Source organism: Carcharhinus amblyrhynchos, chromosome 6 (genome assembly GCF_965287045.1).
Source record: "Carcharhinus amblyrhynchos chromosome 6, sCarAmb.v2.hapA, whole genome shotgun sequence".
NCBI lineage: Eukaryota > Metazoa > Chordata > Chondrichthyes > Carcharhiniformes > Carcharhinidae > Carcharhinus > Carcharhinus amblyrhynchos.
The window spans coordinates 97,093,039-97,110,399 of NC_137329.1; the positions used below are offsets into that span (position 1 = coordinate 97,093,039).

Here is a 17,361-nt window from a genome sequence, read left to right on the forward strand (position 1 = left end):
TTACCTTTTGCATCGAATATCAATAGTTAATGGAGGTGTCAATCAGTTCTAATTGTGCTTGATTTTTATGAAACATTAATGATTACTCTGACATATTTGATTTTCCATGTTAATGCAATCTCTTTCCACCAGCTTAAAGATGAGCTGCAACATATTGTTACAGGAGCTGCACCTGTCTGATGTTACACTTTCGTGAGCATGAGTACTGTTAAATAATTGCACTATTTAGACATTAGTTATTGTAGTAAGCTGTCTAATAAGAATCTGTACAGTCATAATCCTTGAGTTGATTGTCTAGTTAACAAAATAGCAACATGCTGTAGTGAGTGTAACTTTACACTTTTTCTTCACACAGTAATATGAGAGTCCAGCCCACATAGTATTCTGTAGGAAATGGATTTCTTAATGATATTCCACTCACTGCAATAATCAATATTTGCATTCTCGATTGAAAAGGATAGTTTGGAATATATCAGTAAATATTCAAATTTCAGAAAACTATATTTGTTTTTCTCTTGGAAAATATAGGCTTAATTTTAGTGTCAAAAGGTGTAAATTGTGAATTGACACAAGCAATACCTAAAGTTTAAAAATAGATGGACTCAACAGCATTTAATACTTCACAAAGTCAGGTTAGTTTCATCTACTAATTTGAAGTGAGTCCATTTTTATTGATTTGCAAAGTTGACCTTTGTAACTTCAATTATGTTAGCTTGTACATTCAAGAAATAGAAGCATGTAACTCAGCTGGTCTTCAGTTACCTATTTTGCTGTGCTACTATATCTGCCACGCCCAATAGGAAGTCCACAAGGAATCATTTTGTCACTTAAAATCATGGGATCAGGCTCAATATCTCTGAGAAATCTGCTAATACTTTGAAACTTCCCTTTTTCTGAGACAGTATATGTTGAAATACTGCAATTTTATTTGTGATTTTGTGTGGGTGTTACACTTCATAGTTTGCCTGAACTGCATGTTTGCAGACATAGTGTAATTCTGCTTATTGGAGAGAATAACAATGTATATTGGTCACTGTATTTGGTATAAAATTTTGATTAAAATGGTAGACCGTCAGCCCTGAGCCAAGCACACGGGACATCTAAAATGTTTTGGTTCATTTGTGCTGTAAATCCTCTAATGGAATACCAGTGATGACTTTTGCGAGATGGAAGAAATCGTAACTACCACTAAGTTGAACTTTTAAAAATATTTCCTTTTAAGTTTAATGCTTGTATGCCTTCTGGGAAGGGTGGATTGAGATAGACATTTGAATAATTTCACACTAACTCCAACAAAACAGTCTGAGGCACAGATTGCTTCTTTATATTTTTGCAGATGTTTTCTGTGAAATTTGCGACTAATGAATGTCATTGTATCAGTGTACTTAAAACAATGTCTGCATTTATATGTGTCGAGACCCTTGAATAGTAATAATTTAAGGTTCTAAATTAAAACGCTTCATTCAATCCTGGCCAAATGTAGGTAACCTTGTATCAGAATTTTTAAGAAACATATATATTTCTGTTGCATTGTGTCAGATTATTTCAAAGATCTATTGTATATAGATGGGGCAATTTAATATTGAAATAATTAACTATTAGAGAAAAAGACATTTTGGACAAATCAAAAGGACTCGTAGGAGGTTCAAATTTTGCACAGCAGAAGTGTAAAACGAATTTTTTCACATGTAATGGCAGCCTTTTTGCAAACTGTCATTTAATGGGTGGCACAGTGGTTAGCACTGCTGCCCTCACAGCACCAGGGATCCGGATCCGGATTCAGCTCCAGCCTTGGGTAACTGAGTGTGGAGTTCACACGTTATCCCGGTGTCTGCGTGGATATCCCTTCGGATGCTCCTTCAGTCCAAAAATGTGCAGGTTAGGTGGATTAGTCATGGTAAATATGTGGTGTTATGGGAATAGTTTGAGGTAAGATACTCTGTCAGAGAGTTGTGCAGATTCAGTGGGCCAATTGGCTTTTTTCTGCGCTGTAGGAATTCTGGCTACATAAGAATTGCTTCCTTCCCTGTGGATAAGATACCTAAAGCTGAGATAAATAGGTTTATTTTAAATGTTGCTCATGTAATTGATGAATAGATTAGTCTACTTTACAGGTAACTATAGCCCGTATAGTTCAAATCTTTATCCAAAGATAAGTAATTTCTGCTGTTGGTGGAATTCTGACTTTTGGATCATGGAGCTGTTGCTCTTTTCAGTTTTTTTTGGGCCTCTGTCTGGTCCATTTTTCAATGAACCCTTATCTTTTTAATCTGCTGCCAGCCTGACTGACTTTCTGTGATTGGAAGATGCAGGGGTCACACTTCCAGTAACTGCTGCATTTATGCGCAGCCTGCAAAGCCCCATTCTGAACTGGGCCACCTTCCTGATGCGTCCATCACGCTGGGAGTTGCTGACATAGGATGACTAATTCTGCTTGCTCAATCCAAGGCCCCATTACCTATGAAACAATTTGGTTACGACCCAATCATGCCTGTTGCTCAGCCTCAGGCTCTAACATGAGGAGAGATGTATATTTGAGCCAACCACGGTTCCAACCATGTCCCGTCCCCTTCAGCAGTTGCCACTTTCCACTGACCCAAGTGCCCAAGTATTGGAAGATGCTGCATGCCTTGGTCTACAAATACCCCCCCTCTCCTCCCAACAGTATGTATCCAAGTGGCATAAGCTGGAGGAGGTACCACAGATCCATCCCTATCCCTACGATGAGCAGTAAAGGAGGTGGAGCAGCGACACAATATGACCTATAGTACATACAAATTAACTATGTGGCTTTATTGCTACTTTGTTTTTGCCAGTGTCACATAAATTTTCAAGAGTTTTTTTTAATAGATGTATTATTTTCTGGAATGTAGGCGTTGCCTGTCTTTGTTGCCTGTCCCTGTTTGCTTTTGAGAAAACAGTGGTGAATTAAAATTGGTTCATATTGGAAAATAGTTAGCAAAATATTGCCATAGTGCTTTGCTTCATTTCAAATATATGTAATCCAGCATGACCATGTTCTGTTAGTATGGACTTCATCTTATATTGCATACACTGACTTGCACTGAATACTGAAATGTTGAGGTCACTTGGCGATTTTGTGCAAATGCATTAGTTCACACAGTCTTGATGGTAATAGAGGGTAAACAAGGGGAAAACTAATATTTTTACCCACTTGAAGTCGATTAATTTTACCCATTTGAAATCATCTGAAAACGTTTGCGTTCCACCACAGATTATACCATCTATTTGAAGTGGCCTGACCACAAAAAATGCTTTAATTAAATGATTCCTTGTTTCAATTTTAGACCTTTTACCTTTGGCCAAAAATTTTCTGATCTTTATCTTTGACCACGCTCACCCCTGCTTTTATAGAATACGTATTTTGTTCATTAAAGGTATTTCTGCATGGTTCAGTATTTTGCTTCAAGTTTCTGAATGCATATTTTTGCAGTTATACGGTTTATAAGTGTTGAGACTGTGGCTGCAATCTTACAAAAATAATTCTAAATACAGAATGAGTGAGAAAACAGGAGAGAGTCATGCCAGTGAAAGCGGCTGCTGAGTTCTTGGGGTGCCATTGCACTATTGTGCAGGCACCCCGATCTTCCAGTGTACTGGAAGATCTCCTGCTGTCCACAGCCCTAGCGGGGCCATGTTTTGAAGTCTGCTTGCCAGCAAACCTGGCTGTTTATTAGTCAGATTAAAAGCAGTCCAGAAGTTTTACTGGGAAGGAGGTACAAAGTATTTACACTTGGTGACAATGGCAGCAGCCTGTGTGCTAACAATGGATAGTCGGTTATCGCCATAGCCCCAAGAAAGTGTTGACAACTTCGGTACGTAAACACTTGTGCTTCGAACAGTCCATTTACTGCCAGGATGAAAAAGAGTTGGGGCTTCAAGGATAGCTAATTAGCGTTTCTACCTAGGTGTAAGGCCTATGTGACGTATGTTGGCAGGGAGATGGGCTTTGGGAGGAGAAAGGTCTATGATATCCCTGAAAATTCCAGTTTGCCTGCTAGAAGCTGTGAGGACAGCAGCTAAAGGCAGCAAGGTTGTGGTTCACTGCATAGGAATGCAGGTGGGAGCTTGTGTTCAGACTGAAAGACAATTGAACCCTTGGGAGCTAAGAATCACCTTGGACAAGATCCAGGAGAATTCAATATTTACTTATAGGACAGTGTAAGAATATCCATTTTTGGTTGAGCTAAAGTAAAAAGTGCTGTTCTGTGGTTTGAAATATAAAGTTGCCTGCAAAGAGTGTTTAGTCAATTGTGCTTTTAGTTTTTTGTTATATTAAAAGTTTTCAAATGCAAAATCTTATTGTCATCCTTTCAACTATTAACTGGCAATTTGAATTTTTTAAATAGAGGCTGTTTATAAATATAGATTTTCATTATGTTATGGGCAGAGGAAAGGTACCTCACAAGAGGTTATTGCAGAAGGTAAGGGGGCATGGAGTTGGGTGTAGGCTGTTAGCGTGGATAGAGGATTGGTTGTCGAATAGGAGACAGAGTGGGGGTTAATGGGTGCTATTCGGATTGGCGGTTGGTGACTAGTGGAGTGCCTCAGGGGTCGGTGCTGGGGCCTCAGCTATTTACCATTTATATAGATGATCTGGAGGAGGGAACCGAGTGTATGGTGTCGAAATTTGCTGATGACACCAAGATTGGTGGAACAGCAAATTGCGTGGAGGGTGTGGAGAGTCTGCAGAAAGATTTAGATAGGCTGGGCGAATGGGCCAGGAACTGGCAAATAGAATTCAATGTTGGCAAGTGCGAGGTGGTCCACTTTGGTAGGAATAATGGTAGGAAGGACTATTACTTACATGGCGAAAAACTGCAGCAGGTGATGGTGCAGAGGGACCTCGGGGTCCTTGTGCATGAGTCGCAAAAACCCAGCCTGCAGGTGCAGCAGGTGGTCAGGAAGGCTAATGGGATGCTGGCCTTCATCGCGAGGGGGATTGAATATAAAAGTAGGGAGGTCTTGCTGCAGCTGTATAGGGCATTGGTGAGGCCACAGCTGGAGTACTGTGTGCAGTTTTGGTCGCCGCACTTATGCAAGGATATTTTGGCCTTGGAGGGAGTGCAGAGGAGGTTTACTAGGCTGATACCGGAGTTGAGGGGGTTGAGCTATGAGGAGAGGCTGAATAAACTAGGCTTGTACTTGTTAGAGTTTAGAAGAATGAGGGGAGATCTCATTGAGACGTATAAGATGATGAATGGGATGGATAGGATAGAGGTGGAGAGACTCTTCCCGCTCAGAAAGGACAGTAGGACTAGGGGGCACAGCCTCAAGATAAAGGGGGGGCGGTTTAGAACGGAGCTGAGGAGGAACTTCTTCACTCAAAGGGTGGTGAGTCTCTGGAATTCTCTGCCCGCTGAAGTGGTGGAGGCTGCCTCGCTAAATATTTTTAAGACGCGGGTTGATGGGCTTTTGATAAGCGAGGGGATTAAGGGTTACGGGGAGAGGGCGGGAATGTGGAACTGAGCCACGACAGATCAGCCATGTTCTTATTGAATGGCAGGGCAGGCTCGAAGGGCTAGATGGCCTACTCCTCCTATTTCTTATGTTCTTATGTAATTCTTTTTCCCCTTTGTTTAATTTTGATAAGGCTAACTCCACACGGACAGTCACCTGAGGCTGGAATTGAACCTGGGTCCCTGGCACTGTGAAGCAGCAGTGCTAACTACTGTGTTGTTGTGTCGCCTGAAATCTGCTTATCCTCCTCACTATTTACTTCAGTGCCAAGTTTTGTGTTACACATTACCTAATTGCCCACCTTTCCCACTCAGGATTTTATCCTGACTGGATATAATTGTAAACCAGTCACAAGAATGAATCAGAATTATGAACCCAAAGAGAATTGTAAGGTGACCTCAGTAGTTGTACAGATACTTAGAAATGAGTCAGATTCTGCTGAAAATTAAAAGTGTGTTATCAGGTAATACACATAGGACTTAACATGTCATAATTTTGGAAAAGGAATTTTGGGCGGACATGGTAGCACTGTGGTTAACACTGCTACCTCACAGCGCCAGGGACCCAGATTTGATTCCTGACTTGGGTCACTGTCTGTGCAGAGTCTGCATGTTCTCCCCATGTCTGCGTACATTTCTTCCAGGTGTTCTGGTTTCCTCCCACATTCCAAAAGATGTGCTGGTTAGATGCATTGGCCATGTTATATTCCCCCTCAGTGTACTCAAACAGGCACTGGAGTGTGGCGACTCGAGGATTTTCAAAGTAACTTAATTGCAGTGTTAATGTAAGTCTACTTGTGACACTAATAAATAAACTTAAACCCCTGTTTTTGTGCAGTCAGTTTTTACAAAGTCACTAGCAGCAAACTTTCATGGATGTTTTAAAAAGAAGCATTATTCATTCTCTCTCTCAAACAGCACAAGCCCAGAAGAAAGAGGCAGTAAGAGAAAGGGGGTTTTACTTCCACAGAATATTAAAATTAAACAGAATAGTTAACGGTTCACATGATTGTAAGAATCCAGAGACAGAGGGAGCTTTTCCACTCTGAAGCTGAAGACAGTGTTCCAAGGTGTTCCTTCAGAATAAGATGCACAATGGGTTGTGTAGGCAACTTTTGTAATTTCTGTAGCAGGAGGGCCTGTTTCCTTTTCCAGGTGAAGATGGCATCTTTCAGAACAGGTTCAGGAAGTTATAACTTCTTTAATCTTTATAGAGCCAAGGCTTTTAAGCCTAAAAGTTGTAGTTTGGTTCTGTGATGCTTTCAGTGATGCATCACAGTGATGTTTTCTGTTGTTACTTCAGCTAGCTGCTGCCAAACAAGCAGTACCTTATAAAAAGCTTTCAAAGATCTAAGAATTTCAGCTGTGTGATGCCTGGCCATTGAGACACCATGGAAAGCAATCAATAATCTGTTCATAGTATGAAGTAGCTTCCATTTTCCATGGTCACAACCATCGGGCAGTGTTACTTTTGTCTTCACTGCATAAGTGGCAGAATGATTGCCTCAAAGGCATAATTTAATGGCAAGGTATTTGAAGGGTGGGGAGTGTGGATTTTCTTTTTTTAAAATATGAATATTGATGTAGATCAAGGTCCTTAGCATGTTCTTGTGCATAATTGGTTTCATTGGCACTCCTTTGTTATCTGGCAGATCTGGAGACAGAAAGTCTGAGGGCTTGTGGTTCTTGTTATTTTTGGGGTAAGCCTTGGCATTGGCAGGTGCGATATTGTTGTCTAGGCATGTCCGTTTTAATCCACCTTTAGAAGTTTCCAGAAGCTTGATGAACTTGCAGTTCCAAAAGTCCAGTGACCTGTTGGAGCAATCTTAAAGATCAACAATGTCCTTTTTAAAGAAGGCATTTTTTAAGATTATAATGTCCTCATGTCTGCTCAGCATGACGATTTCTTAGTCAACTGAGACAAGTATGCTTTGACAAACTTGTAATTTTTACTTTTTCTCTCCAAAGCTTTAGCAAACTGAAAATTCAGCTGCAGTTATACTCTCTTACTGATCTTTTAACACATGTATAGTATGTACTTCATAGCCAGCAAACACCTTGTTGCATTGCTTGGACATGAAATGCACTATACTTGCTAGGGAGAGATCTGCATATATTTATATGGGCATTTATCTACTCTCAAACATTTTATATGTTTAAAGAGTCCAAATTGAAACACCTTCCTTCAAAAAAAATCCTGCTGAAATCTTATGACATTCCTATAAATCTATTGATTGGTCTAAATGTTTTATGTGGTACTAAAATTGTGATTTAGGAGGAAATAGGAGATGCTTTGGCGCATTCTTGAATCCCATAGAAACACAACTAAAGCTTTGGGCTGTGATTTTTTTTCTCCTGTCTGATTATATTTTACTTTGTTAATTTTGATGATCAGCAAAACTGGCTACGAGTGAGTGCACATGTGGGAAGTCCTATCCACAATGTTACTGTTGTCTCACTGCAAAATTAAAGCCACATTATTGCACTGTAAAAGAGGCAAGATTTAATGGAAAGTTATTTGAAGGGTGGGAGCGGGGAATTGCTGATTGAAAAAATGAATTCAGATTTGCAATTCAATCACAGCACCAAATATTGAGTGACTGAAGTGATTTGTCTATTTAGGTTTGCTTATGGAGATTATGCTGCCCCCATGTGGTTTTGGAAGTTTATTTTCACATAATTTACAATTACCAACCACTGTCTTCAGTCTCACTTCTAATGAGAGATGCAGAAAGTTGTGGGGTTTTTTTGTGGCCAAGACTTTCCTTCCACTTGCCTCACAGCAATATAGATTTTCAGTACATGTACTTAAGAGCAATTGACTCTGTTTCGACGGTCTTGTAATTTTTGTCTTTCTTATCACAAATCTTTTAGAAAACCAAAAGTTAGACATCATCAATGATCACCTCTCCATCATAAAGCCAGAAGTGAGGCTGTTCACTGATAATTGCACAATGCTCAGCACCATTCATGATTCCTTTGACACTGAAGAGTCCATATTCACCAGAAAATGCACTGGACCAATTGCATAAACACTGTGGCTACAAGAATTAGTCAGAGGCAGGGAATTCTTGTGACTCTCCAAAGCCTATCCATGATCCAAAAGGCACAAGTCAGGAGTGTGATGCAACACTTTCCACTTGCCTAGTTGAATGCAGAATGAACAACACTCGGAAGATACTCAGCCATCCAGGAAAAAGCACCCTGCTTGATTGGCATCCATCACTTTAAACCCCAACCACCACTTTAAGCATTCATTCCTCTACTATGACATATAGTGGTAGTAGTGTGTACTGTACTATCTACACTGATGCACTGTAGCAATTCAAAAAGGCTCCTTCGGCAGCACCTTCCAAATCCACAAACTCTGCCGATGGGAAGAACAAGGGTAGCACGTGCATGGGAATAACACCACCTCCAAGTCCCCCTCCAAGATGCATATTATCCTGATTTGAAACTGTTGTCCTTTATTTCAATGAAATCCTGAAATCCCCTCCGAACAGCACTGGAGATATACCTACATCACATCGACTGCACTGGTTCAAGAAAGTAGCTCACCACTTCCTTCTCGTGGTCAATTAGGAATGGGCAAAAAATGTTTGCCTTGCTAACGACACCCGTATCCTGCAGGCAAACAAAAACTGGGATAATGCTAAGAAGAAAAAGCCTTTCGGTAAACTCACTCTGGTCTTAAATTGATCCATAGGTTCACCTTCATTTGCACATGTTGATGATCAAATGAAAGACAACATCATGCAGTCCTGGTAGTAGTTTATCTACATATTCATTGTTCTTATCTGCACTATGGTAATGGTGTTAACTTATTTCAAATAATCAATCTTCTAGTTCAGCTGATAATTGAACTATCTTCTACAATATTGGTTTATTCAGTAATTTTGGGTTCTGTGACCAAGTTGCGACTGAAAAGATGCCTGCTAGACCAGTGTTTTCTGAGCAATTGAGTAAACTTACTACACTGCCTATGAATAAAATTATAGAAATGAAAATCAATGGGTTGCTGTTTTTGGGCAGCCATTCTGCAATGTCTGTTTATACCTGGGAACTAGTTGTTCAAACTGTTTGTGTGATATGGAAAAACTTTGGGCTGAATTCTTTGGCCACGCTAGTCTAAAAGCCGGAAATTCCTGCCTGACTGCCAACGCCATTTCACATTTTCTGCAACCCCCCGGGCAGGCATGATGGGAGAATTCTGGCCTTTGCTTCTCAGAATCTGTCCATGGCCTCCAATTCTTAACAACTAACTTGCGTTGTACAATAAGCAATCACACCATCTGCTGTTCTGTCTTTCTTCTTCCCAGAAAACCGAAGTGTGGGAATCGGACAAAACAGAAGCTGACATGGATGAATATGTTTGGGAGAACAGTCAATCTGAGAAAAATGTCTTGAACACAATCTTCAAAATGAAAGAAGCTGAAAAATTATCAGTTTCAAGGGAAGAAGTAATCAACTCTCCAGAAGTCCACAATTACAAGGCATCTGTGATGAATATTAAAAATGTAGGGGAAACAGAAGGTAGCATTTTACAATACAAAGAATCTGTAAAAAAGCTGCTGCATTTACAGGTTACATAAAAAGACATGATCAGTTTATACTAAGCTATTAGATTGGCACTGTACAGATTTTGTCAAAAATCTTGTTGGAGGTAACAATGTTCAAAAAGAGGATCGTGTATGACGGGAAGTATTAATTGCTCATTTGGAAACATAGAAAAGCTACAATACAAAGATGCCATTCAGGCCATTGTATCTGTGCTGTCTGAAAAACCTGACTGCTCGTTCTAATCCCACCTTCCAATATCTGGTCTGTAGGTTACAGAACTTCAGGTGCAAATCCAGGTAACTTTTAAATGAATTGATGTTTACTGCCTCAATGACCAACTGGGCAGTGAATTGCTAAGCAAATTTATTTTTACTTCTACAAATATACTTTTATTGAAAATATATCAATACTGTGAATAAAATTTAACCTTTCCCTTAATATAATGTATTTATTGTGTCTGATGTTGTATTACGAGTGTATTACAAAAATAATGTGAATTATTTTCTATAGTTCACTCAAGGGTGCCCACTTGCATTCTCAGGCGACGTTCTGTTCCCTTATCTATTCTGGACATCTTCCTACTACTGCATACCACAAAATGTTCTGCTCTGTGGATAGCCAGGGTATGAGCGTAATTGTAGGTCATAAGATTTGTTTTTGTCGTTAAAAAGTGGAAGAAGCACTCTATCAAGGTTCAGTGAAGGAATGAATGCAAGTAAATGATTATAACAGGAAACGTAAGCGAGAAATGGTGGAACAAAAATAATATTATGAAGGTTCACTAAATGCTCAAGATTACAAACATGATGTAAAGCAAGCCATAAATATGATTAATTAAATTCATTATATAAACCACAACTAATAACAAGTGTGTTCATTTCCAATAGATTTGAGGGTCCTGCAGCTATTTGCGAGTTTGCGAATTCCTTCAGTTCAGGGTTCCCTTTAAAGAACAATGCCTGTCTCCATCACAGTGATCTTTGCTTCCTTACTCTGTAAACAAGATCTTCAAATTCTACAGTTTAACAACTGCAAGCTAGGATTAACATTCTCTTCCAAATACATAACCCAAGCTCCAAACACTAAATTGGAAAGTGCATCTTCCATATTCCTAAATGTGCTTTTGTTAATGACAAAGTGCTGTTTGTGCCTCTTTTTTTCTGAAGTTGCTATCCATTTTGTAGAAAGTGCCTGAGAGTGAGGCTGATGGTAGCAGTGCTTTAAAATAGAAAAAGTCCATAACTTAAAGCAGCAATTATTCTAGATGTGATGCCTGTTCTGACGAAGGTAACTCGTTTAAAAAAAAAAGCCACAGAATAAAAATGACATTAGAATATTGCTGGAAAAATGACATATTGCTAAAGCTTTTCATCTTGCACTAATCAAGACAAATTTCAAATGCTCACAATTTATACAACAGGAGAAAAGAATGCTCATTAGTTGGCAAGTCAGATTTGTCCAAGGTAGAGCCCGAATGAAAGCAACAGAGAAATATAGACTCGCCAAAATCCCAGGTAATTCAAAAAAGACACAAGGCTTGGAAATTATTCCTTTTGTTTGCAGAGAACGAGTCCCTGCGTATAAATGTATGTTGCTTCTAGCAAGTGTAAGTGAGCCACATTATGAGCTTGCTTGATTATCTTAAATTGGTTGTTAATGTAGCCATTAGTACTCAGGATTGTTCAGCTGGTGCTGCACAATTGTTGAATCAAATCTGAGAGACATTTTAAGTTTTTTTGCATGGGCTGGTTGAGTATGATCGGTCAATATGTAGGTCATGTATAGCCTTTGATAAAGATGAAGGAATCCCCGGCCACGTGTAAGAACTGGTTGTAGTAATTTACTCCACCATTTGGCCTATTTATACTACACAGAGCCAGTCATTGATAAAGTAGGATGTAATGAGACAGTACTTTTGTGTGTCTGGACATAGTGAACTTGAGGACAAATCCTTTTTTATTGCAAGGCAGCTGTTACCCTTGCACATGTTACAAAGGTGCTTGAAAATATCTTGTAATCCACAAACATACATTACTAATCTCAGATTTATAGCCAAGTTCCACCCAAGTCAATATTTTTCCTGCTTGTGTTTTAGATCCAGTTAACAAAGAGTACCATATTTCATTGCGACTGTGGTTTCATCCTTTGTAACGTTGTCAAAAATCCAGTAGTCACAGTTCAATTCCCCTCAAACCTTATGTACTAACAAACCCAAGTATTTATAGATCAGTGTATTGACCTCTGTTCTGCTCCTTTCTTCTCTCTATATCCCCACATCTGGAAAAAAAAGTTAAAACATTTTAGTTGTAATCACAAAATTAACATATTCTTTGAAAAAATTGTCACCACGTGTCTGTTGTTGTGGAGGTATGTTACTAAAATGGTACATCATAACTAAGTTTCAGTGAGAAAATGTTGGACATCCTTTATGAAGGAACACGGGTTTCAATAGCAGCCTTGTTTGATATCCCAACCAAATGGGTAAGTGTTTCTGTTTCTTTGGTTTGTTATTGCAGTTGAGTGGAGCACCTGCGGATGGAGTCTGAATGCTCCCTGGATTCAGTGGGAGGATTGTCAATCAAATGCTACTGTCCTTTGTGAGTCCAACTCCACAAACATTTGGGCAAAACTCCAGCAAAGTCAGACTTGAGATTGTCTGGAATGTTGAAAAGCGTCTCTCCCTGCCGGTTCCTGTTTTCTCAACTTTCAAGTGGCCAATGTTCCAAGGGAGGACAAAGGAAACACTGATGCTATTCTTAAAGTGCGGCAGCAGCGACATTAATGTCTGGGAGGGGAAGAGGCTTGCTGCCAAATGTTGAAAATGGCAACAACATGCCCATCAAGCTGCATCACACTGTGAGCCACACTGTCTTAAGGATAAGGCAAAACAAAAGCAATGGCAGAGAATGAAAGAAGAGGCAAAAAATTCTGCACTCCAGGTTCCAATACTTAATCTACCCAAGGATCAGCAAGCAGGTCAAGAACTGACCTGTTCACTCACATGAGAGTCCATGGCAGAAACACTCTACCCTGTGTAGACATCATCCCCAAATCAAGGGAAAGCCAATGAAGACAAGCCTCTATGCCAAGATCTGAAAGCTAAACCTGTAAGAAATAGAGGGCAGATGATGTTAGATATCTAAAATTCAGATATTGTCCAAAATTGAGAACATTTTGATCATTTTTATCAGCAACACATGAATTATTTTGTTACAATTGGTAATTTGAGATATTTAAAATGATGGGAATGTTTGAACTTTATCTAGTCCAAGGGGTACCATGTTACAGAGTTGAGCGGCCCAAAGACAAAAATTGGAGATTCTGAATTCATGCAATAATGACTGCACAAGCATTCAAAAGCTACTGTTGGGAATCTATTCATAATTGGCCATTGTCCACGAGGAACTATGAGCATTTCTCTCTGTTCACTGCAATTTTGCATGCTGCTATCATTACTTCCCCCATTGGTGGTATAGCATAGTGGTTAGCACTGCTGCCCCACAGCACCATGCACCCAGGTTCGATTCTCAGCTGGGGTCACTGTGTGGATTTGGGTTTCCTCCAGATGCTCTAATTTCCACAGTCAGAAAGATGTGCTGGTTAGGTGCGTTGGCCAAGCTAAATTCTCGTTCACTGTATCTGAAGAGGCGCCAGAGTGTGGCGACTAGGGGATTTTCACTAACTTCGTTGCAGTAAGCCTATTTGTGACACTAATAAATGAACTTAAAGTCATCCAGTCCTTTTCTGACCTGGCCTGGTTTTTCCTGATATTAAATCCTCTATTTTTGCCAATAGTAGACTATTTCCAGTGGTCATAGTTCCTCAATTTCCACATCTTTACTTTAGCTAACACCCATCAGATGCTGTTAAGGATATTAGTGGATGATCCTTTAATGTCTTGATGTGATATTTTAAGTACATTTGTGCATTAAAATAACAGTCTTAGAAATACAATAAAATTGGTCTGCTAATATCACCCATAGTTATGAGAAACTTGACTCAAAATCTTTAAAGTTAAGTACTGTATATATGTTAACAAAATCTCTGAATATAATAAACAAATGTTATCACTCGCTTGTACAGATTTAGGAAACAGTATTACAGCCATAAAGTTCTTGGTACTAATTCTGCAGCATCTCTTATTTTAAATGCCAATTTTGCATTTCATCTCCAAATGTTTTTAAGCATGATTTTAATCTCCTAATCCCTGAAAGACCAGGAGAGAATGCGATGCTTTGTTGATTGTCTTGCAAGGGAATGACAGCTTTGTTCCTTTAGGTTATTCAAGGTTTTGCTTGACTTACCTTTCTGCACTTTAGCAGCTTCAAGGTCTTGAAGCTGAGGATTTTCTCTATTAAGTATATAAAAGCAAAGCTGAAACACTTGCTTCTGGTTCAATCCCACAAAATATACTCATGGATAATGACAACTACCCACATAATGAGATTAAAAAATTAACTAATTTCCAAAGAAATCTCTACTATCACTTGGTTTCCTATAAAGTTGCATTCCCCCAGCACCGCCCCACCTCACTGTGGCCACAAATATTATTGACTCAAGGTTAAGGAAATTACTGGCCTTTTTCTTGTTAAAACCGATAGGAATTTAGAATGTTCCCACTAAACTAGATGCATTCAGTTTGAATTTTGAAATTACTTTCGACCAGTAAAGAAAATAATTCCTTAAGTCAATGATCCTGTTGTTATTGTCAAAATTTTCCAAAATTTGCAGTTTATGTAGGCTTTAACTCCACTGAATTGTGAGATCACCACAGAAGAATTCTGCTTCAGCTATGGATACGAGCGAAGGACTCCCGAACTCATTGAATTTTAACTTGGCCAGAAAGTAGCATCCTACTACATGTGTGTGCATGTTGTGAAAATATCTTTACACAGATACTGAATTAATACCTTCACCCTCTTACAAAAAACTTGTATGGTCAGACCTGGAGTTGTAGAATAAAGAGGGTGGTTACACTCCTTACATAATTTAAACAGTCGGCAATTAATACACTGACCTACAGAAATATATCCCTGTTAACTTCCTAATGAACGAAAACCCCACATGTTTATACATTACACTGTACTCTCAACGAAGTTGTAGTGTTTACAGGAACCATTCCAAAGTGTCTCCTGTCTTCCAGCAGGTACCATCTCCCCACTTTGCTGAGACAAGACATTCCTAGTCCATTGAAAGCTATTTTTCTGTCTCCTGACAATCCCTAAGTGGCCTTCCAGTAATAAAACCCACTCCGACAACTCTTCCTGGCCATGCCAGTAAGAAGTCTCACAACATCAGGTTAAAGTCCAATAGCTTTATTTGGTATCATGAGCATTCAGAACACTGCTTCATCAGGTGAGTCATTATTCATAAATTTTTTTGGATTTCCCCTTCTGAGAATATAAAAATCTTTCCTGTTTTTATGGCTACTACTTTTGGGTAAAAGTAAATTTAATAATTAGCTTTACTCATTTATGGTTTTTGCCAGTTGTAGGTTTTCCTGTTGAAATACAATAGCTAAACTTCAATTCATCCCTCATCTTCTAATGCACATTTCAATTCATTGCTACTCATTGGTAATCCATTTCAACTGTGTTCACCTCATTTCATCATGCTTGCTTTTGCACCTACCCTCCCCCTTTTCTGTTTTTAACCTTGCAGTCTAACTGACCTCAGTTTAATTAGTTGTACCCATACACACGCATAAGCCTGCTTCACAGTGTGCCACAGAGGTATTAGGAAAATACAATATTTCTTTACACATGTATTAATCCAGGGATTATTACCTTTGAGGTTCTACTTTTTAATTTAGCCCCTAGCTGCTCATACTCCCAAACAGAATCACTTTCCAATTTTGCTACAACAATTGGATCTGCTCTATCCTCCTGCAAATTTCTCCAGTAAAGAACAGATGCCCCAATTGTGGAAGATGGTAGGCAACACAGCCTTCTAGATCAGACTCTTCGCTGCAGAGAACCATATCTATCTCCATGTCTCTCCACTGCCTCCTCCTACCATTACGTGCCTATTAGCTTTGAATTTTAATGCAGAAATGATGCCAAGGAAGCATTTGTCTTTTGAACTTTATTTTGTGTTAAATAATGAAGGGCCATGTGCAGGTTACAAATAAAGTGTGCATGCTACATTTTTGCCATACAATAATTTTGTCATCTTACATTATTTAAGTTTTGATCTTGGAAACTCTTCTTTCCAGAAAGATAAATACTCAACAATGTAATTAAACAGTATATGTCGCTTATCGTAATAAACTTTAAGAAAGCAAAGTAAAACTTCAACTTAGCTTTTTGCTATTCCTTCATTTGTATAAGTTCTGACAGACCTTTTACAAACTGTATATGTAAGCTTAAATTCCACTTGTATTTTAAAAACAAATTGTCTAATTCCAGTTTATCTACTGATTCTTGTGTCAACATGCAAATTATTTTCTTGCCACTGTCAAATTCCTATTGCAATTATCAGTAACGTTGTACAAGATATTGACTTTTTTTTGATTATTTGTTCTGCTTGGGATTGTATTAGCTGTACGGATAGATTGTTTAAGTTGGAAACATAGGATGGCAAGATTGTTATATGAGGTACGATTGGGTCGAATAGGCCTGTTTTCACTGCAGTTTAGAAGAATAAGAAGGGACCTAATTGGAATTTGTTGTTGAACTGTTAAAAATCTCTGATTCTTTAGACCAGTTTGCTTACTCCAATGTTTTACCCCGGTGCCCTTATTTGCAAGATGGACAAACGACAAACACAGGTAAAGGTTCAACAAGTTTATTAACAATAACATTACTAATCCTTAAATTACCCACATAAAACACGAGGATACCCCAAAATCAGATATACTACCCGCAAAGATGGTTTGGCTAAAACTGCAGGTTCAATTCTCTGAGTCCCTCTGGTCTGTCGTCACGAAGGTGAGTCTTGATGGCAGCTTCTTCCTTCCTTCTTCTCTGGTCAGCCTTCCAAACGGTCAAGGGTCGCCTCCTTCATCGAGTCTTCTCCAGTCTTCCCTGCTGGTGTCTGCAAGTGTGTTCCTTTATCCCCTGCCTGCTTGCCTTTCCAGAAACTTCTCTGGCTTCCGGCCAATGAGGTCCCAGGAGGGGGTTCCAATACCCAGTGGGTTTCTTGATGTCTGCCTGACAGGACACCAGGGTCTGCCCCCAGGTGTCCATCTCCATGCTGCTGCTTACATGTAACCTGTTATCAGATTAAGCCAACTGCAGAAACTCTTGGTGACAGAAAGTCTGGCCCGACCTGGGCTTCTAACAATAGGCTGGTGCACTTCAATGGGGTGCAATGATCTCCT

General features: G+C 39.3%; 1 protein-coding gene across 1 annotated transcript in view; it reads left to right on the forward strand.

Moving 5' to 3' along the window:
• The window catches only part of mrps35 (mitochondrial ribosomal protein S35), a 32,075-nt gene extending 21,592 nt beyond the window's left edge, over positions 1 to 10,483 (forward strand). Inside the window, exon 8 of the mRNA XM_080191028.1 lies at positions 9,800 to 10,483. Coding sequence (XP_080047154.1) covers positions 9,800 to 10,072 — 273 coding nt within the window. The 3' untranslated portion in view covers positions 10,073 to 10,483. The remainder of the gene's footprint in view (positions 1 to 9,799) is intronic.
• Positions 10,484 to 17,361: the final 6,878 nt, after the last annotated feature.